The sequence below is a fragment of the Podarcis tiliguerta genome, assembly GCF_965153285.1.
Source record: "Podarcis tiliguerta genome assembly, chromosome: 8".
NCBI classification, from domain to species: domain Eukaryota; kingdom Metazoa; phylum Chordata; class Lepidosauria; order Squamata; family Lacertidae; genus Podarcis; species Podarcis tiliguerta.
The window spans coordinates 61,385,919-61,408,573 of NC_139541.1; the positions used below are offsets into that span (position 1 = coordinate 61,385,919).

A 22,655-nucleotide genomic window follows, 5' to 3' on the forward strand; every position below is an offset into this window, starting at 1 on the left:
ATGACTAGCCTCTCTTAACTGCCTCAGTGTTAGATTTTCTTCCCATCGAGGGAGGAGGTTTTAATTAGTCTGATCAGAATTCTCATGTGTAGCGCATGGGACAAGGTGGGAAGGGTTAATTAACTCTGAGGGATGTGAAGAAAACACACATGCTACAGTGTTGGAAATCTATTCACAGAACACAAATGGTTTCTGGCCTGTGACTATCTGAGTTATTTGTGGCTGCAAGAAGAAAATAAATCAGTTTGTAGAAAGCTCCTGTGCCTGGTCGCATGGAGAGGAAATTTTATTCTTTACTGATAATTAGTGAAATAGCTATTTAAGAACCTGTGCCATAAAACTGCTGGTTTTATTTTCTGTTTTTCTGGTGTTTAACTCTGTTTCAGCTGCGGTTGAATAAACTGTCTTAAGTGCTGTTTTATTGTTCTTTTATGCTGTTTTCTATTTTATATTGATGGCTGATTTTTTAAACTTGTTCTATTTGTATTAAATTAACTTTTATGCCGCCAAGTTGAAAAGTGTAGTATAGGTTTTTGAAGTAAGTAAATATATATCATTGCCTTTGCTGAAAATGTTTTAAGATCTGAGCGAAATGGATTTTGATATGTTTGTGCCCCTGCACACCTGTCAATCATGCAGTGTCATAATAGCATCATGTGACTGACAGATGAACAGCCCCATGCACCTGTCAAATTTAGCCCATAAGGCAGTTCCTGACAAGGATCTGGACCTAGGAGCCAAAAAGCTTCCCACCCGTTACAGTCAGATACCAGAAACTTTTAAACTTATGCCTACCTAGGGCCAGTCAAAATATAACACTTAAACATGGTTTGTTGCTGTAACTCCGATTAAAATTCCAGATGTACAGTAATACATGTTTTACAACCCAAGCCTATGCATTTTTCCTCAGGAACAAGTGACATTAGATTTAAAGCCTGTCTTCCAGCAGATGGGAATGGCTGTAGGAAGGTTTAAGTGGTACAGCCAAGGGACTTCCAATGCTGTCCCCAAGCATCTGCCACTTGAGGAAGTAATCTCACTTTACCTAATGGTAGGGCTGGCCCCAATTATCACTTCTCAAGCAGAGAGTCTGAAGATGTGAGGAAACTGCCTTATTAACAATCGTTTCCTCAGTGTAGATTTAATATGAATCAATGGTTAACACAAACTATGGTTTGTACATCTGGTTCAAACCATGATTCTGCCTTTTGGTTTCTGGGGAATCCTTAACCTTCATAAAGCATCATATTTGCATAAAGGCAGATAGTTTTGTGGTTGGCCAAAATACTATTGGGATAACATATAGTGGAGCTATCTGAACAGGAATCCTCATGCCAAAGAGCGACAACATTAGTAAAATATACACTGTCCTGCCTTTTTCCATGATGCAACCAACAGGGGAGTTAAATCATTGTAGTACAAACACAGCTATGGATCTCGCCTTAATATTTTGCAGACATCAAACGCAGCAGCACTTCCGAATCTCTGGTAATTAAAACCCTGACTTGATGGAGTGTGTATCTCCTATTTCAAAGGAAAGGCTGATGTCAGTGGCATATTTTTAAAGGAAGCTCACATGAAGCAGGGTTGATGAGACGACCAGGATAGATTCTGTGAATGGCTGATTGAGACCATGTGACATGCAAATAAGAATTGGCAACTCTGAGAAGTATGTAAGTACTGTACGTGATTCTTGAATAATTTGGGAATTATATGGGAAACCACCCTATAAATTATGTAATTTTTTTCATGTTGTAAACTGCTTTGAGCATGGCTTTAACCACGGAAAGCCGAAAGGTGGCATAAATCATAATAATAAAATTATGATGATGATGGATGTTCCAGGATAGCTCAGTCGGTAGAGCATGAGATTCTTAATCTCAGGGTCATGGGTTCGGGTTCTGCGTTGGGTAAAAGATTCCTGCATCACAGGGCATTGGACTGGATGACCCTCTTGGTCCCTCCCAACTCTACAATTCTATGATTCTGTGATTCCAGCTCCCACCAGCCCTGGCCAGCATGACCAATGATCAGGAGCATGGATGTAGCGTGGGAGGGGGGGGTGTAGGGAGCGGCAGCTGCACCCAATCAATAAAAAATACATAGCAAACTGTTCTGTCCCCACCAAAGGCCATCCCCCCCCCAACTAAAATCCTGGCACGCCAATGATCAGGGGTGATGGGAGCCGTAGTCTACACAACAACACCCACAGTGCTCTCCTTGCTCAAAGGTTTGGGGTAGGGGGATTTTTCCAAACCTGGAAATGCCGGGGATTGAACCCGAGACATCCCGCCAAGTAAAAACACGTGCTCCACCACCGAGCTACCGTTTTGCCTCTGTGGTGGGCAACTCTGGCCACGTGGACCGGCACTTCTCGACGAGGAGCAGCACTGACAGCAGCCAATGGGAAGGGAAAAATGTAGAAGGCTTCAATCCCACCCCCCGTCAAAAAAACAAGGTCTTCCCCTCCAACCCTCCAGGCGAGGAAAGGGTTATCAGGCAGCCACGCCTTTTTGGTAGGCGGAGAGCGAATGGCAGGCGAGGGGGGCGTGGTGGAATGTTGTGAAGGTGGAATTGGAACGCTGTGAGCAAGGACCAGATGCTGGTTAGCAGGAGGCGAGATGGGGCGGCCAGACCGAGAGATGAGCGGTCCAGGGGTTTAAGAGCAGCCGAGATGCAGGATGGAGGAGAGGAGAGGTGAATGCCATTTGTTGCTTTATTGACTGGAGCAAGAGGGCCGGTCAACGGAGAGTGACGCGGAATGAATAATGGCATAGGAGAGCGCGGCACGCAGCGATCCAGAGGCAGTTAGGTGTGCGGCGAGGCGGCGGCGGTGCTGAGCCCAGGGTTGGCGCCCCGCAGGATTTATTCCGATTTATTCCGAGGAATTCTCCCAGTGCATATCATGAGGCCAGTGCAACTCGAAGTAGAGGGATCAGATCCCACGGGGCAAAAGCAGGCGGGGATCGGGTTCTTCTAACGTCCGAGCCGATGGAGAAAAGTGACAGGTTGATTTTTTCTTCTTTCTTTTTTTTAAGAGAGAGAAACAGAACCGCTCAGGGACAGAAATAACTTCAATCAGAGAGAAAGGAGGCGCGGGAGGGGGAATATAAACTAAAGGAGATCAAGGGAAAGAGAAGGAGATTAATATATCAAAAACGCAGCTTAGTCTTAAAGGACCTCCAAAAGGCTTCTGTAATGAGGCTGGGAATGTAAGCTTGTTGTAACTCCTGAGCAAGCTAAAAAGGAGGGGGGGGGGTGAGAGAAAGAAGCGGGGTCGATGGACATCGCTGGGAAAAGGGCAGACGGGACCCTCTCCTGCATCTCAGACGCTCCTTGACACTTGACGAGGCGCCTGAGAAACGTGGCCCCGGAACCCCTGGCTCGGTGGGTCTTCCGTCCATGGCAGAAGCTGCTGAAGTCTGCCGGTGCGAGTCTTTAAAGGCAAAGGATCCGATTCGGACCCGGCCGGCGTGTGAGGAGAGGCCGATCCTCGAGTTGCAGAGTCAAGTATCCAGAGAGAGGCTGATCTGTTGAGAGTAGGACAGGGTGAACTCCCCAGAGGGGTGTGCGTAGCAGCAAGAGGCAGGGCTGTGGCGTCCCCGAAACTGATACCGGGACTTAAGAGCAACAAAACAAATCTGCAACCGCAGACTGGGCAAGAGAGTGGTTTGAAAGCAACATACAAAAGGCACAGGACGACTTGTTTTTTTTTTAAAATCTGAAGAGGGAAGAAAAAGAGGGCAGCCTCACTGAGGATTTAAAGCAGCAGCAGCACAAGACTCACACCAGAAAGTGGCAAGGGGGGAAATAGTAACAATCATCTCAGTTCAGGGTGGTTGCAAGCTGCGATAAAAAAACATTGCATTGTGGAGAAACGGGCCCTGTAATGCTTTGCCATCTTCAAAGGGCAGGGAGATAAGGTAGGCTGCATATAGCAGAACTTAAGCGGTGCTACTCTGAAGGAGAAGAAAGCGTTGCCATCAGAATTCGAGGCACAGGAAAAGGAGGAAACGGAACTTCAAAAAGTGGAAGGAGCAGCGGTGCCTGTGTGAGAGAGAGAGAAGATGGGAAAGGGTTTGGAAAGGTTAATACAGTTTTCCAGGTCCTTCTACCAGCATCTCCACTACTTTTGAGATTTGGGCTCCTGCTTAGCTCCAGTTGATTTACTTGCCTCTTTTGAACCTGCCTGAATAATTTTCCCTTTCTGGATCGACTGAATGACCATCCTGGCCTCCTTCTTTCAAAGAAAGAGTTGAGGGTTCTGTATGAACCTATGCAGGCCCGGAAAAAATACATTTTCATGACTTTCTTTGCCACCTGGCTTCTGCTTTTCTTATTTGGAGGAGACCAAATCAGGCGCCTCCCATTCTTCTCTAGCAAGAAAGCTGGAGGGCTAAAGAGCTGGCCCCGCTGGGCAGATGGATTTCTCCTGAAGAACTTTGCAGATCCTGAAGAGCTCCAAAGTGATGATGGGGACCATGCTGAGTTGTCCCTCAAAACCCGGAGGGAGTTGAGGAGAAGCATCTACAAGAACAGCAGATGCCGCATGGACACTTGCTTCGATTTTTCCAAGTGTAGGGAACATGGGTTCAAAGTCTTTGTCTACCCCTTGGAAAGAGGGGACCCTGTCTCAGAAAGTTACCTCAAAATCATCACATCCATTGAAGAGTCGCGGTATTATACCTCCAATCCCGAAGAAGCCTGTCTCTTTGTCCTAAACATTGACACTCTGGACAGAGACCACCTCTCTGTACAGTATGTCCACAACATCAATGAAAAAATCCAAGGTTTCCCTCTTTGGAACGATGGCCGCAACCACCTCATATTCAACCTTTATTCTGGCACGTGGCCTAATTACACCGAAGACCTGGGCTTTGACATTGGTCAGGCTATCCTAGCCAAGGCGAGCTTTTATGTGGAGAACTTCCGGCCTGGTTTTGATATCTCCATCCCTTTGTTTTCAAAGGACCATCCCCGGAAAGGTGGGGAGAGAGGCTGGCTGCAAAAGACCTCTGTCCCTCCAAAGAAAAAGTACCTCTTGGTTTTCAAAGGAAAAAGGTACCTGACCGGTATTGGTTCAGACACCAGGAATGCTCTCCACCATATCCACAATGGCAAAGATATAATTTCCCTGACCACGTGTAAACACGGCAAAGACTGGGTGAAACACAAGGATAAGCGGTGTGACAAGGATAATACAGACTACGAAAAGTAAGTGAAATGCTTTTTCTGACTCTCTGGGGCAGGTCATACCACAAGGCAAGGTAGATTTTGGGTACAGTTTAGGGCAGCAGTGAGGGATGCCAGTGGCTATGATCAACATGGGTCAGGATCCACGGGGAAATTCTGCAGAAGTCCTGTGCCAAGAGCATGTACTCCTTCCAACTCCTTGTGCAAAACAATTTCCCAATCAGCCATGTCCCGTTTTAATAAGCATGTGTGAGGTGTGATTTTTATTTCTCACCTCAGGCATTGAAATGTGTTGGGTGAGTCCTATAATTTGCTTCTAAGATGCTTAGGTGGAGATGTTCACGCAGTGAGGCAAACAGAGGACTCAGCAAATAAAAAATGCAAGTGCAACAGAATTTCCAGGATCAAAAAGCTAAGATATCTCGAAAGCCTTGTTACATGGATTTGTAGCGTGACCCTCATGTAATGATGTGTCAGCGTAACCTTGTGTGAATGTTGCCAGGTTTGTTTGCTCAAACTTCTTAGGTTGAGCCACTCCTCAGTAGGGTTTGTCCCTGGAAGCTGTCACTGCCAGAGCTTAGCTCTGGAATGTGTGAAATGATAGTAAAGAAGAGTGTGCCTCTTAACATGTGCAGAGTGCTATCCTCTCAATGCTGAGTCTCTGCAGCCAGCGCCCACATTTCTGGGATTGGGGTAGAAGTACTGGAGACGGAAGGCTGTTTCTTTATCCAAGCCTTGGTACTCTTCATTTTTATCATGCAAACTTATGTGGTCTGCACTACTTTGCATAATTTACTGTGCATAAGCTATCTTCTTTAGTCTTTTATGTTCTTCTATAGCATATTGGAGATGGCTAAACAAATATTTGCCTCTTTTTTCTTTTTCTTTCTTTCTTTTTCTTCTGAACAGCTAAGCCTGAAGGGTTCTGTGTGACTTGCAAGCTTCCAGTGCTAATTGGCCTTAATAAAAGTGCTTCATGTTCAACACTGCAGGCAGCAGTTACTCTTTTACTTTCAGATAATCTGCATGTTTTTATTTTAGGCAAATTGGTATGACTTGCATATCATTTTCAGAAAGGCATGGGGACTCAAGGCACTAGACGTTTTGGATACTTCATCTGTGACATAACATTGATTCTTGTTCTGGAATTATTGATCCAATTGAGACCCCTTTTCAGAAATATTTTATCAGGATCCAAAATGCATAATGAATTTGGACTTCTGTTCACTGTCACTGGGCTTCTTAAGTCAATATGTTATTGCCATTATTATTTCAAAAACTATTGAGCCAATGAATGCTAAGAATTTTTCTTTTAAAGCAATTTAAAATATTGCACTCATGTTCTTAGTATTCTAACAAATGACTCAGGGCAATTAAAAACCCATCATGTTCCAGGTGATGTAAGGCAGCTATAAGTCTGATCCTGATTGTATGCATGCTTTATTCAGAAGTAAACCTCACAGTATGCACTGGGATTTGCTCTCAAATAAGTGTGAGTACGACAGCTGCATAACTGATTTTAGTGAGTAGAAGCTAAGCACATAGATGAGAAAGTAGTTATAAGAGACTTAAGGAAGTCTGAGGCTGTAATAAAGCCTATGGCTGGAGCTGATGGGTGTTGTATAATTTATTTATATCCCAACTTTCCTCCAAGGAGCTCAAGATGGCATATGTGGTGTGTGTGCCCCCCCCCCCATTTTATCCTCACAGTAGGTGAGAGACTTAATGGCTGAGCGGGGATTTGAACACCGGTCTCCCTGATTGTAGTCCGACAGGCTTATGAAGGCTACTGTAATGTGGTGTACACTTGAGAAGGGAACAAGCCCACTGAACCTGGTGGAAGTTACTTCTGAGTAAACATGTGCAAACAAGTGGGGTGCGCTTTTGGATTGTGCCCTAAGCGCATCACTGGTCCCAGTCATTTGCTTTAATAATAATTGTGGTGGGTTAGTCATTAACCCGTCCCAAATTGATGGGTGAGTTGCCAAATGCTGAATAATCAAGGAGGTTTACAAGATTATCACTACTTTCAAGAAAGTGCCTTGTCACTAAACATCTAGTCATGGGCTGTCTCTGATGTTAACTGACATGACCAGGAAATTCTGGGAGTTGTTCTGCAATGGAGTCTCTCCTCTTCCCCTCTCCGCCAGATGGGAGGGGGTATAAAATAATACATTATTATATAAATTATATTATGATGATGATTGAGGGCCAAATCTGCTCTGGAGAGTGCGCCAACTTTCCAGAGCACATACACATAGGGAGTGCATGTGGGGTGGGGAGGAGGGAGGAAAGAAAGAAAGAAAGGGAAAGTTCTGGTTGCATTCATTCTGCATCCATTCTGTTCACACAGCGACACAATTGGATCTTTATGATTATTTTAATTTCCTTTGGTTTATTCACTTAAATTTTTTTTTGCCACCTTATAGGACAAAGTTCTGTCTAGGTGACTAGCCAAGATACCGTAAATTCTCGAGTGGTACCCCATACAAAAATGATATAACTTATGTATGGCAAATCCCATTTTCAAAAGTCAAGTTGAGATGTTATATTCTGGTCTACAGAGAGAATCACCTATTTATTTGTCATGCAATAGACAGAACAAAGCCCTGCCCAGACTTCCTTGAAGTGCATGGAGAGAGGATTGGAATTGCACCCTCTGACCTCCAACGTGTTGTTCAGACCTTGTGTACAGAGCCTCTTCACAATGCCTAGCCGAGTTGTGCAAAAGGCCCAATCAACGCCTAGAGGTCCCAGCCAGGGGTACAATCCCACCCCCTGCATGTTGACTTTGCTGTCTTGAAGGATGCCTGCACAGGGTGTATTATTCTATTTCTTGGGTAGGATATTAATATTTCCAAAAGGGAAGCACATGCTGGCTGGGGCTGATGGGAGTTCTGCTCCAAAACATCTAGAGGGCACCAGGTTGGTGAAGCCTGCTTTAAATGGTTTGGTTATTTTAATAATATTTTATCCCCTTTTGCCATGCAGACCATTAGATTCTAAAGCTTAGAAAGAACAATCTAGTATTCTTTCAGTTGTGACATGGAGCTCTTTGCTTATTGCAAGGTTTCCCAAACTTGGGTCTCCACCTGTTTTTGGACTACAGTTCCCATCAGCTAGGGATAATGGGATTTGTAGTTCAAAAACAGCTGGAGACCCAAGTTTGGGAAACCATGGCTTATTGTATTCTGGGTGAGATGCAAGACAACACTATAAGTAGCTACTAGCCCTGTGCAAGTCAGAATTTACCGGTACTCAAAGGGGCCAGGCAAACCATCTTTTGAAAACTGGAAGATAGTTGATTCCCCCTTTTTTTCTCTTGTATAACCACTCTTTGATTTATTATTATTTTTCTTTTTGGAAGATATTGTGTGCTGGTCATCCTGTAAAATTCTTCTTGTTGATAATGAGGAGGGCTAGTCTCTTTTCCTGAATATACTGGCAGTGCTAAAGCTTGGATCAGTGGTGTTTAAAGTGCATAAAATCTTCACTATGACTTCAAGTATTTAAAAGACCTAGACCCCAGATCTTTGGGAAATCCAGGCATTTTGATAAAAAATTAGGTTTGGGCAGAAGACTCTTGTGACATCTTCAAGACTAGCACATTTATGTCATAAGACAGCCCAGAGGCTGCTGGTGGTGCAGAATGAAGCTGCTAGGCCGGTTAGTGGGGCAGTCTGACAGGACCCTGTGTTACCGGTTCTGAAAGCACGGAGTGAGCTACTAGGCCCACTTCAAGGTGCTAGCGCCTTGAAATTATTAGCTGTTTTGAACTCTGCCTGCTTTTAAACAATTTAGATGTTTTAATTTTTTTCAAAATGTTTTCAAAATGTTTTCATATTATTTTATCATGGCATTGTTTTACTACTTTGGTATTTTGCTGCCCTAGGCTGCTCTTGGAGGAAGGAGGGATAGAAATTAAATTAGTAATAATAATAATTTTCTTTGACATACAGTTCACTTCATTAGACTCAGGAAATCTTGTGCTATAATAAACGTGTCAAACTTTGAGGTTCCACAGTGCAAAGCTCTTTCCTTATCAAGGTTTGTACCTGCTTCCCCCAAATCCTTAAAGCTTGGGAGTGTGCAGTGCTTCAAAAATGTCATGACACAGATGAAATTTCACCACATGATATATATGTTGAATCAGGAAAGCTAGGAGATTTGAATGACCAAAGCTGGGATAAATGATCTGGAGTTTTGTTTTGTTTGCTGACATTTCAAGTTTGTTGAAATCAGCAGGCTTTTGCTGGCATAGAGCTTGACTCTTAGTTTCAAGGAACATAACAGATGGCAAATAATTTCTGTGATCATTCCTGTCTCTTCCACGCCATCCTCAAGTACACCGCTACTCAATTTTCTTGATGGGGTGGAAGAAGGTGAAGTGTCTAGAAATTCAGGGATTCCCAGGCAGCTCTTTGTGAAAGGTCAAATAATCTAGCCAAATGAAAGGCGAGAGAACCTGCTCCTATTTTTCTTGGACAGGATTCTTTAAAAAACAAACAACAACAAAAACCAGACCTCCAGCCGTGATGAATCATGCTTTCATTGTGTGATTGTTCTGTAGTAAATATTGGATTACACTCAACCTAGAAAAAGCTCTTGGTTGCCAGTTCACACATGAAAGGACATCGCTTTGATTATACAACACTTGATGGCTCCTTGCCAGATGTGTGAACAGACTCTACTAGCTTACTGTACTGGGTTTTGAGACGATGCAGAAGGAATATGAAATTGCTGTCTGTCGGTGCTTGACCTCCGGTGAGTCATTTGCACATGCACACCGTCACTTGACGCAGAAATCCTCATGTGACGAATGTGGATGCACGAAGCAGCCCTGTTGTTTCAAACTCAAGACCCACCTGGCACTATGTACTTATTTATTTCATTAAAAAATGCACACCCTTGTTTACAAAAAAGAAAAATCAATAAAATTATCAATAAGAAAAATTAACAGCAACAATGGAAGACTTTCAAAAAGTTAAAATAACAAAGGACTAAACACAGATTGAAACTCGCGTCAGCTTTCTAAACAACTAGGTAGGCTTGCCTAAACAAAAATGTTTTTAGCAGGCGCCAAAAAGAGTACAGTGACGGCTCTTGCCTGGTATCAGTAGGCAGGAAGTTCCAAAATGTAGGTGCTGCCATGCTAAAATATTGAGTTCTTACAAATGTGGAGAGGGCATTTTGTGGCATATTATGTGCCAGTTCCACAAATTGAAGCTGTCAAGTGGGCGTAGGCGTATATGGAGTAAAGCAGTATCATACCACTTCAAACAGTCATGGCTACCTCAAAGAATCCTGGGAGGTGTTAAGAGCACCAGTCTTCGTTAGGAAACCCTCGTTTCCCTCACAGTCTTACAGTTCCCAGAATTCCTTTGGAAAGAGTGGTGGACTGTGAAACCATTCTGGGATTTAGAACTGTGAGGGGGAATAACGGGCTGCTAACAAGATTGGTGCGGTGCAAGCAGACCAGTAGGAACACTGGATTGGGTCTCCCAATGCACCCTTGTTGTGTCTGCTGTGCCCTGTCTCAGAAAACTGTGATGCCAGAAGACTGGCTCCTCCGAGCGTTGGCCTACCTGCCAGCCGCCCCTGGAGAAAGTATCCTGTTCCCTCTCTTCCTTCTTGCATTTATTCAGTCAACCAAGTATGCTTCTCTGAAGTTGACTGAAAACTGTATCTCATTTTGGAATTTATTTCATTCATTTATTATTAAATCTATATCCTATCTTCCTCCCTGGTTCAACCCCTCCTCTTTTTCCCCTCATAACAACGCTGTGAGGTATTATTATTATTCATTTCATTTCTATACTGCTTTATGTTTTTAAGGGGGGGGGGGAATCTCAAAGCGGTTTATAACCTGCATTAAAACATCAAATGAAAAGGTTAGGCAGAAGGACAGTGACCAGTCCAAGTTCACCCAGTGAGCTTCATGACTGAGATGGGATTTAAAACGTGAGCTCCAAGGTTCTAGTTCAACACTGACCACAGCACAACACTGGTGTGCGTGTTCAGTAGGTGTGAGGAGTATCTGATGGTACAATGAACGATTGGCATCTTTCGTTTTGCATTTATTTATTTGTTTTGTCATATTATTTCCCCTTCCTACCTCTGAGCATTGAGCTTCCTAATAAAAATATATATGGTCAAAATGATGAAAACACAATAATTTAACAGAATAATCCACAAATATCTAACATCATCATAAATCACCGAACAATAATTAGCATAGCAGAGAAAGATATTCCTAGTCCTTATTAAGGGTGAGGTAAAATGGGATGGTTTACAACTTGAGCCTCTGGAAATCTGAGGTTACGTCCAAATTAATTCGTTTGTTCCCTGATTGTTACGGGAAGTCCATAAACCAAGCAGAGTTTCTGGCCCTAGAAGGTTGGGCATTTTTGTACAAGAATAATGTGGAATATATAAATGCATCAAATCCACTAATTTTTAATTTGGCATCTGCTATGATCTTGAAAACATTAAGCAATTGTTTTAACTAAATGGAACCAGAATATAAATAGTAACCAAGCAACGTATTTCTGATGTGGATTTCAACTCTTTTAAAAATTATTGTTTTAATGTTCATTTTAACATTAAGCCGTGCAGATAAAACAGAATAACAAAATGTGCAATTCATTCAGAGGCTAAAATTTGAATCGTCTAAACCGTCTAGAGAAAAAAAATACAAATTAAAGATATTACTTAGATGCCGGGGGGGAGAAGAAGGGAGAAAAGATAATGAAACTTGATATCAGAGAAAGTTCTGACATTGTCAGGCAGATAGTAAAGCGTTAAACTACTGGCACATAGTGGGGGTCATCACCATTTTTACAGAGAGATGAGTGACATTTGGAATTCATAGCGATTGCACAGAGATCTGAGTACACAGACTACATTAATGATCAGCACTGATTCCAGGTTTTGGGGGAGTCCTGCAGGCTTGCCCATGGCTGCAGGCGTTGCAGTGATCAGAGCTGGATGACTTGGAGCTGCCATTTTGATCTCCCTGATATAGGGATGGGCGAATCTGTCAGTCTTGGGATCTGTAGTTCGTTAAGGGTACTGAGAGTTGTTGGAAACTCTTATCCCCCTCACATCTACAATCCCAGAGTGGTTTAATAGTCACTCCCTCTTTCCTAGGGAACTCTTGGAACTGTAACTCTGTGAAGGGAATGGGGTGTGCGTGTCTCCTAATATCTGTTGGCACCCTTAACAGACCCTCCAAGTGTCCTTATTTTCCAGGGACAGTCCCGGATTTACAGAAGCCATCCCGGTTTCTGATTTGATCCTGGAATGTCCTGCTTTTTCTTAGAATGTCGCTATTTTCATCGGAGAAATTTTGGAAGGTCTGCCTTAGCCAGTTATTATTCCCAAGAGTCTTTGGGGAAAACCATGACTGTTAAAGTGGCATAACAGGGCTTTAAATGTGGGTATAATAGTGCTCTAAATGTATGGTGTGCACGTGGCCTATCTCTATTCACCAGTAGCAGTCTACACTTTCTTGTAATTTGGGGAGTGATGCTGGAGGATAAGGCTAGCAATGGCTAATAGAGACAATGGCTAGGTTCTACCTCCAGCTGGAAGTAGCATGCTTCTGCATACTGGAACACAAGTGGAAGAGCTCTTGCATTCCTGCCCTGCTTGTGGACTCCCCACAGGCACCTGGTTGACCCCTGTGAGAATGGGATGGTGGGTTAAATGGGACTTTGGCCTGATCCAATTTGGCTCTTCTGACATTCTTATAAGAGACATGCATGCCACACATGTTATTCAGTTAAGTATATGAGTAAGGAAATCTCATAGTATACATGCATATGAATATGCACAGTTGCAATCTACCGTAAATCCATGCTGCTTTCCTCATCCTGCCATGAACAACTTTCCAGACAGTAAGAATGGCTGAATGTTTTTGAGTTGTACCCTATTCCACAATAAATGCAAGCAGGTCTATGGTGAAATTTAGGTAAATGCTCTATGAAATATTCTTTAGAAACTGTTGCGGTCAGTTTACTAAATTATGTATTTTATTTATTTAATTCTATGCACAAATCACTTTATGTGAAACATCTGAAAGTGCTTATCCATAAAAAAACCATCCGCAATAAAAGCAGTTTCGCTAGACTGCTAATTATTCAACCTTGGGAGATGGCTACCAACATGAATTTAGTGGCACAATGGGAGAGGGTGTGGAATGTAGCCCTAATGGAAAAACTAACAAAACAACTTAGGGACATAAGAACCTAAGTTGAGTCTGCTGGATCAGGCCATTGGCCCATCTAGTCCAGCATCCTGTTCTCACAATGGCTGATATAGTGGCTGTGGGAAGCCCACAAAGGGGGGGGGGAGTGAGTGAGGCAGCAACAATCCCAGTACCAAAAATCTTTTTAATATATAGTCCTCAAAGAGAGGACTTGGAGCACTGTGGCATACAAAAAACAAGGATGACTTTAGTACTGTTTAGTACTGGTCTTTTCCTATGTGTTGAATAAACAGTGTAGCCACCATCAACTCATGGTTCATTTTAGAATAACCGGTTAAGAAGACATGGAAGAGACGCTCGATCTGGACAGAGATCAAAACCAGCAGCATGAAGTATTTCATAAGTTTACCTGCTACTTAAGTAACTGGAACATACTAACCTGCATGGAATGTCTGGGGCGGGGTGGGGTAGGAGGAGGGGAATGGGGTTTCTTGGTTAAATGTACTTTCAAAAATAGAGTTTCAGATATAAAAACCAATTTCAGTTATAAAATCATTCAAATCCAGTGCAGATGCAGACTGGGATACAGCTCTGCTTTAAAGGCTTGTTGAAAGAGGAAGGGATTCAATACCAGGCAGGCACCAAAAGACAACAGAGGCGGTGACTGTCTAATAATACATGGGTCAGCAAACTAAGGTCCGTGGGCTGGATCTGGCCTGCGGATAGTCCGGGAATCACTGTGTGGTTCGCCAGCGCGCACGTTCTTTCCCTCTCCCTCCCTCTTCCTCACATGGCAGCGGTGGCGGCACCTCCTCCTGGCTTCTCCCCGTCCTGCCTAGAGGAGGAAGGGGGCTGGGCTTTGTTTGTGCCAGCAGCAGCAGCAGCGCTCGAGGGGCCACCATTTTAAGCAGCCCCTCTCTGGAGCCCTTTTGCGCGCTGCTCATCGTCCCTCCTTTGCTGCCGCTGCCGCCGCCGCCACCAGCCCCTGCCACTCACACGACACTAGTAAGCAGCCACCGGGGCTCGTGGTGCTCCTGCATCATTCCCCCCCCCCCAAATATAGTCTGGCCCCCCACAAGGTCTAAGGGACAGTGGACCGGCCCCCTGCTGAAAAGGTTTGCTAACCCCTTGTCTAATATGTAAGGGGGGGGGGCTTCCAAAGGGAATGGACCTCCTCCTGCAGAGTACAGTTATCGGTTGGGTCTAAAAAGGGTGGTCTTTAGGTATCCAGATCCCAAGCTTTATGGGGCTTTGTACAGCAGTACCAGCACCTTGAACTTAGTGGAACTGTTAACTTAGCAAACATTGCCTTATCGAGGTTCCCAGTTATGAAGAGGCACACTGCGTTCTTTTGAATGCTTTAGTACTCAAGAGCAGGTTAATGGGCTATTTATTAAAGCACCTTTTGTTCACTACTTCTAGGCTGTGGAGTACCTAAAAGAGGGGGCTGCCTCTTCATCTAGCACAGCAAAACAGCACACCCCCTATAACGTTGAGTCAAACTTCTCAGGATGTTTTAGGGCTCGCACCGTGACCAGATCTCTGAATGCTGTGAGGAAATAATTCATCCTTGTGGATTCTGAGGGTAAATGAGCCTGATTTTATGGGCCCCACATTCCTGAAGGTTGCATTTTCAAATATTTGCAGGCCTTAAATGTTACACCTCCAAATAAATGTTTGCACATACCAAATGTTTCCTGTGAACGCAGGAGGGTGGAAAATGCGCCTGTCAGATTGTTGGAGATCACGTAGTCTTGGGCTCTGTCAGAGTTTTCAGGGGCTCCACTGCAACATCATGAGAGAACAATAGAGTGGGATTAAGCTATAAGGGCCCAGGATGTCTGAACAACTGGAGACAAAGACATTGGTATCGAATGGGCAATGTAAGACACCCTACCATCATGCCATGTGTGAGGTGAGTGTTCCAAACAGAAGGTTCATGCACAATTTCAAAAGGGAGAGGAGTGCCAGAACGTATGAACTAGCCCAGTGCTAGCTCCATATATTTTGGCACCTGAGGCAAACCTCAAAATGGTATCCTGTCCACCACAGAAGAAGTGGGGAGTGAAGAGCTACATCAGGAACGGGATGGCAGGGAATCTAATCAACCTTGCCCAATGGTTGAACTGGGATTCAAAGTCTGTTGCAGGAGGAAATGGGCCCATGCTGAATCATGCTGGGAAGGTGCAAAGCTCAGCAGACCTGAGGAGCAGCCCCCTCCTTTTCCTCTGTAGGGGTGGAAGGAGACCAGCAGTGCCTCCTATTCTCTATTTCCCAGAATTCATGGACATTCAGTGAAGATGAATGTTGGAGGATTTGGGACAAACAAAATAAGAACTGCTTTGTACAGTGCATTGTCAACTGTGGAACATGCTCCCACAGGAGGCAGTAATGGCCACCAATTTAGATGGCTTTTAAAGAAAATTAGACAAATTTGTAGATGTAACGGCTATCCGTGGCTACTAGCCATTATGGCCATGCTTTGCCTCCACAGTCAGAGGCAATTGCTGGGAATTACAAGGGGGCAGAGGGCTGTTGCATTCAGGTCCTGCTTTCAGGGGCATCCGGTTGACCACTTGGAGAACAGGATGCTGGACTAGATGGGCTATTGGCCTAATCCAGCCTCTTCTTACGTACTTATTGCAGCAACTGTGTGTGTGGTGGGGGGAATGCGAGAGAGATGGGGCCAGCCCAACCATTGGGCAAAGTGAGGTGTGGGTCAAGCAGCCTTGGAACCATTTGGCAATGTTTAGGAATAATCTGGAGATACTGGCAGGTTAAGTGATAGAAGATAGGGGAAAGAAGGCATTGCATCATCATAAAGGCGGTTATCAAATAGCAGTTGGGAGTGTCTCGAGAGGATTCTTTGAAAGGGTAAAGCCTCACCACATGTTAGGTTTCCCTACAGAGGCACAGAGCTCAATTATCAGATACAGGAGATAATTAAGTTGTGAGAGGTGGCACCTCAAGAGAATACTCTGATAGGAGGCTGGAATATTTTGCAAGTGGACCAACAAAGAGTCTTGTGTCAAAATTGGGGGTGGTTTACTCTGTCAACTTTTGTTCCTTTCATTTTTCCAGCTGTAAATTAAGTTTTCCACATTTCCACATCATTTTTTAAATAGAAAAAGGTCCTCACCAAAATCCACCCACATTTAAATGCTTACAAAATTATGCAATTTCTCCCAATGCAAAGAGTTTTGGTATGTTAGCTCCCCTTAATAAATGACGTTTTATGTATGCTTCATCCTAGCACATGCATTTTTGAACCTATTTTGAACACATGGCTGGAGTACCACAGTGCAAAATTTGGATAAATGTGAGTTTCTAAGGATGATGTTGTGTGGGTTCATGTATTGTTTTGGAAAGTATGGATTGGGTAAGTTTGCCTTCAGATGCAAACTGAATTAAATATCTTCCCCATCCCTAGTCTCCAATTCACCTAGGCTTCACAGGTGAATTGTTACATCGGCAGACTAGAGCCTCTTTTATCAGATGGATTGAGTGCTGTCAAGGAAGTGGATGTAAGTCTAGAAAGCCACAATAAATCTGTTTGTCTTTCAGGTACCACAAGAGACTATTTCTTGTGTTTGCTATCAGATAGGTGCTGCTCTGTAATTTCTCACACCCTACTAAGTTCCCAATAGCCTTTCTGTACCATCTTTTCGAGAGGGTGCACAGGCTAAGACAGCCTCCCACAACCTGGTGCCTTTCAAATGTTGGACTCCAGTTCCCATAAGCCCCAGCTAGCATGGCCAGTGGCCAGGGATGATGGGAGCTGCAGTCCAGCAACACCTGGAGGGCACCAGGTTGAGGAAGGCTGGCCAATATGGCTTAATTGTGAAGTTGCATTCCCGTGGCTGCTTGTCTGGGAATGAGCCCCACTGAACGCAGTTGTACTTCTGGCTAATGGTTATAGCCAATGTTAGTCCTACTCAAAGCAGACTAACTTCTGTCCATTAATTTCAATGGATGTTCTCTGAGCAGTAGTAGGCTGCACCCCTAAGTCAACTTGCATAGAGTTTCAACTATAAATGGTTTGCTTTTGGGAAGCCTCCAGTCCTGCCTCCAAGGGGGAATCACCCTTTGCCTACTGCTTCCCTATCCATCCTGGTTGCTGCCTTTCTGCACAGAGAGGCTGCAATCAGTTAATTGCAAAGCAAGCTTTACTTCCCGGTTCTCCTGTGGACTGTGAAACCAGCCAGATGAGATAATGTATCTGTCAGAACAGGAGAGAGAAGCCAATTCATCTTGTGCTGTGCGTGTGAAAGAGAGAGCGAGAGTGTGAGAGCGAGATCCCGTTTGCTTGTTGTTTCTGGTCTCTGGGGCTGCAATGCAGCGACCAAGCGGCAGGGATGAAGGTGAGGTGACAAAGGTCCTGTGGCTTCTTAGCAACCAAAGGCAAGGGCATTTATGGTGGCACCGTTTGGCTGGAAGGAACCGAGTGGCCTGGGAATATGGCCGTGTGTGTTACGAGAAAGCAGCAATCAGGGGTCATTGCATAGGGCAGCGTGGATGGGGAGTGGGGGCAGAGAGAGAAGAAACATTGTTCAGTGTTTCTCAGATACAGGAAAGTAGATTGGTTTTAGGTTGCCAGCTGTCCAGAAGAGCCAGCTACTGCTTTCAGAAGCAGCTTTAGCTAAAACAAATAAGGATAAAACAATTCACAAATGCAGAATGCAGCAGCCAAGGCGTTGACTTGACCATATAAACTTCTATTTGCTAACCCAGGTGTGAGGAACCTTTGCAGGTTGCTGAACTCCAACTCCCATCAGCCCCAGGAGCGCTGAAGGGCTCCGGTAGGCCTCCGAGGTCAAATAATATGTCGTGTGACTGTGCATTGTGTCCCTGACCCCAAGGGGGACATATAGGATACTAGGTCCCAACATTCTGGTAAGGTGCTGTAGAAAGGGATACCAATACTCTTGCCTAGGGTGGGACGAATCTAGCAAATTTAGTTTCTATTTTTTCCAGTCTTAAGTTCAGTCCACCACCTTTTTGCATCGACTTGTGATTCTTTATTTTTCAAGTCCTCGTGAAATTTGATCAGCATTTAAGCCAGCATTTCTCTCAATATACCCATTTTTGCATGTATTTTTTGTCTAATATGCAGACGTTTGCAAACCTTTCCTCTTAATAAAAAGCGCATTTTCACTAACATGGATTTTTATGCGCATTTCCTAGCACGTGCATTTTTCTGTATATTTCTTGTTGGAAAAATTGCAAAATTTGGAAAACTGCACATTTTGAATGATAGCTACATTTTGGTTTGCACATATTTTTCTTTTTTTTGGGGGGGGGAAGAGATGCAAATTAGGAGAGGTTTGCATTAGGATGCGACCCAAACTGACTTCCTCCCTCATCCTTCTCCTAAGTCTCAGCCCCGCCAGACCCCAGTGTCTGGATCTCTTGGAAAGAGGCAGGGCCCAGGGATTGTCCTTCGCTTTCCTGCCCTCGTGGCAAGCTGCACATCTTCTCCAGAGTACAGTGGCAACATCTCTCGGTAACTATTTTGGGCTCCTTCTCATACTCCAAGGAATTAATTAAAGGCAAGTCTGAAGTGATGGGGCTTTTTTCCCTTTCATTTCCTCCACATGACGGAGGCATCGGCAGAAGCAGCACAAAGACACTCGCCGCCTCATGCATTATTAAATGGGTCCTCGCCCCATCGCATCGGCTGAGCCTCGCGCTCGGTAATTGTCGTTCTGAGATTTCAGTATAATCCATTGCGTTTGTTTGTTTGCTGCTGTTCTTAAAATGAGCATTCACCTTGCTGGATTTCCCCTCCTCCTGTTTTGACACTCAGCTTCCCACTCTTCCCCCATCCCCACGCCTCCCTTTCCCATCTCAACCTCCCTTTCTCTTTCGGCACAGAAATATTCTTCCTTGGTGGAAGAGCGCTGGTGTTCGTGCAAGTGGTGTTGATGTGGGAGAAGTAACTTTGTGCACGCACTGCTTAGTGTGAGGGCTGCATGCTTGGATTGGTTTATTCAGTGAGGAGGCCAATATTAACTGAGGGGAACCTTGAAAAGGGGGGGGGGTACACTTACAGAAGTCAGAGATTCAGAAACCAGAGAGACAAAGGTGGGCAACAGCTTTGAAGGCAACACCATTCCTATGCGCCAGAAGTGTGGAACCTTTTTTGGACCACATTACCCCTGTGGAAAGCTGTTGGGGGTCATATTCCAGTAGTGGGTGAGGCAAGATCCACACACCGTTGCACACACTTAACTAACACACAGGTAAACACAAACACTGTTTCCCATGGAAACAGTTCTGTATTTGATTCTTAGTAACGCCACTGAAATTTCACCTTCCATTTTCTTTATCATCTTTTGTTTACTTTACAAGTATTTTTTAAGAATAGTTTTCATAGTATCCATTATCTGTCCTGTCCATACAAAAGGCATTAAGAGTAATCCAGCAGAAGAATGCAAATAAAGTCAATACTTCTGAACTGCAAAACCTGCCCTACGGCGACGTGAGTTTAAAATCCCAAACTTCAAAATGCTCTTGCATCCTGAAAAATTGCACGTTTGCAGTTGCAAAGCACATGGACTACTTTTTGCCTACTTGCCAGGAGCGCAAGTCTGCCGAGTCATTTTCTTCCCAGCTTTGCACGGTATCAAAGCTCCTTTCCCTCCTTTCGAAAAGCTGTGTGCCCTGATTTGAGAGGAAACCCCATTGAACACAGTGGGACTCACTTCAGCATGGTTTGAGCTCTTACATTTGAAAAGCGGATTAAGAGTTTGTTTCCCATGCACATTGCCTTTTTTCCAGGGGGTCCACAAATGTTACCTTTACTTACTACCAAGCTGTTATTTGTGGTTGTTTCCAGTCTCCTTCCCAGCCTCTTCTGGCATCCACAGAGAGCATGTCGGTGAGACAAGGGTTTCTCTCATTTATGTGGGTATGGATAAAGTGAAAAACGGGTTTGTATTGCTGCTCCAGAAGGGCCCCATGCCATTTCTTACTAGCTCTAAATCTGAAGTGCAAATGAGACATCTGAGGTAGGGATCTGTGTCAGCTGTTCTGCTCAGCAAAGGGATGAGGGAAGTTCCCCCTGGCGAGCTCTCAGGTAGATTTGTGTCTGCCTGTTTTTGGCCTGCAGTTTCCCCCCCTCAAGCAGCCCTTGTGAAGCTAACTTTTGCCTCTGGCCGTAGCTTTTTAGAAATCTGCGCATTTTGTGCAACTAGGGGAGAAATTCAATTCAATTCGCAATCAAATTCGAATTTATGTAATTTGCACTTCCCGAAACACAGCCATCTTTAGAAATTTGCACTTCTCCAAAATTTGCAGTGCAGTTCTCCAGCCAAGTATTGTGTGTATAGAACGGCATATATTAGTGCAAAGTGCATCTATATGAGTGAAAATAACAAACAAAAATGTCTTAGATGAAGAGAAATGGTTTTACCAAAATGTTTTGGGCAAAATTGCATGCAAAAATGTATAGGAGAAATTCCCACCACTAAACTCGCATCATATTAGGAGACATTTGCACTGATTTTTCATGAGGAGTTTCTTTTCAAAAAATATGACTCTATGATTCTGTGATTTTGTATGCAAACTTATGTGGAGAACTGAAGTTAAAGCGTGGAAAAATTAGGAACTGAGAGAAAGCGAAATGGACAGATTTGGCCATCTCCACCTTGGGGCAGCAAAAAACATGTATTTGCCCTCTTCTGGCTGAACATTTGCAGAGTGTTCTCATGTTCCCTTTCAGTCTTCTCTTCCTCAGGCCACATATGTCCTGTTCCTTCAGCCTTTCCTCATAGGACTTGTTGGAAGCAGCCACAGAACATTAATACACCTACTTAGCCTGCCACCCTCAGCCATTTGGGAGCAGAAGAGAGGAAGAAGAGTGCTTGAGTCTAAGGCCTGCTGTGGCTTGTTCCTGCTATTGCAGGTTGCACAAAACAACGCTTTTGTGTGATGTGCTAACACTGCCATTGAAACCACCAATCTGAGAAATCTGGAGGTGTCCTTTCATTGGCTCCAAGAGCCCCTATGGTCCTTAGAGCTATTCTTAGCTTTTTTTAAATTAAAAAAAACAAAACACCTTAAGGCATTTCCCCTCTGGACCCTAGATGTGAGAAATAACCAAGAAAATGTCTGCAGAGGTACTGTAGGAATGCCGAGAAAATGGATGCACTCATTAATGAAAACATCTGCATCTTGATTCACATCTCAGTACATTAGGCCCAAGCACGCCTGGCAGTGCATTTTTCATATCTGTGTATCTTTCCATGAAAGGCCCAAGAGGAGGCAAAGACGCATCATTGCAAAGAGGAGATGAGCGATTTTCTTGCCAAGAGCTGAGACACTCGGTGATGCTACGATGGGAACAGAGATGCCGTTTGTTAATGTAGTACATATGTCATCAAACAGTTGCCAGATCAACAGCATCAAAATGAGCAATGCCCTTTTCTTGCTGGTGAGGCTTTTCAAGTACTGTGTGGCCACTAATTCTCGCTTTAAAACTCCATTTATCACACGTCCCTCATTTCCGTGTGCATCAGCTGGTGGACTTTGTGCAAAGTTTGCACCTGGGATACTCACTTTGAAATAGACACATTCAGAGAAGCCCCTGCCCCAAACCCTGCTGAACATTTGCTTTGTTTGGGTGCTCTTTTCTTTCTTTAACTACTGTTTCTTGGCATTCTATTTAAACTTTGTCCTTGCCCTCACTTGCCCTTGCTGCTGTTTAGTCTGTTTAGCAATAACAACCTACCAGATTTTTGTAAAGTGGTGGGATCATGTTACTCAGAGTATCGTCACACCATTGGCAGTGACAGACCATGTGATTTTGTCAATCGGATGGGATGGCAACAAGAGCAAGTGAGGCCAAGGAAGAAGAAAAATGGTACCAAAGAGCAAGAGGAGGGTAGCGGGGTGACACAAGGGTGCTGAACAGCACTGCAAAAATATGTTAAAGAAGCCGGTATGTGGTAAATAAGTGTGTGTTGTGTTCGTTGTGCTTATAAATCAAATCATAAAAAATAAAAATAAGGTGAAATGAAACCAATATAAGCTTATATTGTTGATATAATCTCAGGTGGTTTCAGGCTCTAAGTAGGGTTGTGTGCACTTTGCTCGGAGCTCTTATTTCTTATTTCCAGACATGTATAACAGCCGTTCATTAGCCCAGCTTAGCTATTATGCATACAGGTACACAAACAGGACATGCGCTGATCATTACATACAAATTACTATTTGAGTGTACAGCTACACTGTTTTTGTACATGTATACACA

General features: G+C 44.0%; 1 protein-coding gene and 1 long non-coding RNA gene across 3 annotated transcripts in view; one reads left to right on the forward strand and one right to left on the reverse strand.

The window, feature by feature from the left end:
* LOC310684880 overlaps positions 1–22,655 on the reverse strand; it is a 46,914-nt gene that overhangs the window by 9,523 nt on the left and 14,736 nt on the right. The window contains exon 3 of one of the 2 annotated variants that reach the window (XR_014514922.1): positions 15,090–15,187. This is a non-coding gene — a long non-coding RNA (uncharacterized lncRNA). Of the gene's footprint in view, positions 1–14,608; positions 15,188–22,655 lie in introns of those variants that run through there. The other variant, XR_014514923.1, reaches the window with a different exon arrangement.
* Positions 2,543–22,655, forward strand: part of EXTL1 (exostosin like glycosyltransferase 1) — a 59,509-nt gene continuing 39,396 nt past the window's right edge. Inside the window, exon 1 of the mRNA XM_083455272.1 lies at positions 2,543–5,214. Coding sequence (XP_083311398.1) covers positions 4,277–5,214 — 938 coding nt within the window. The 5' untranslated portion in view covers positions 2,543–4,276. The remainder of the gene's footprint in view (positions 5,215–22,655) is intronic.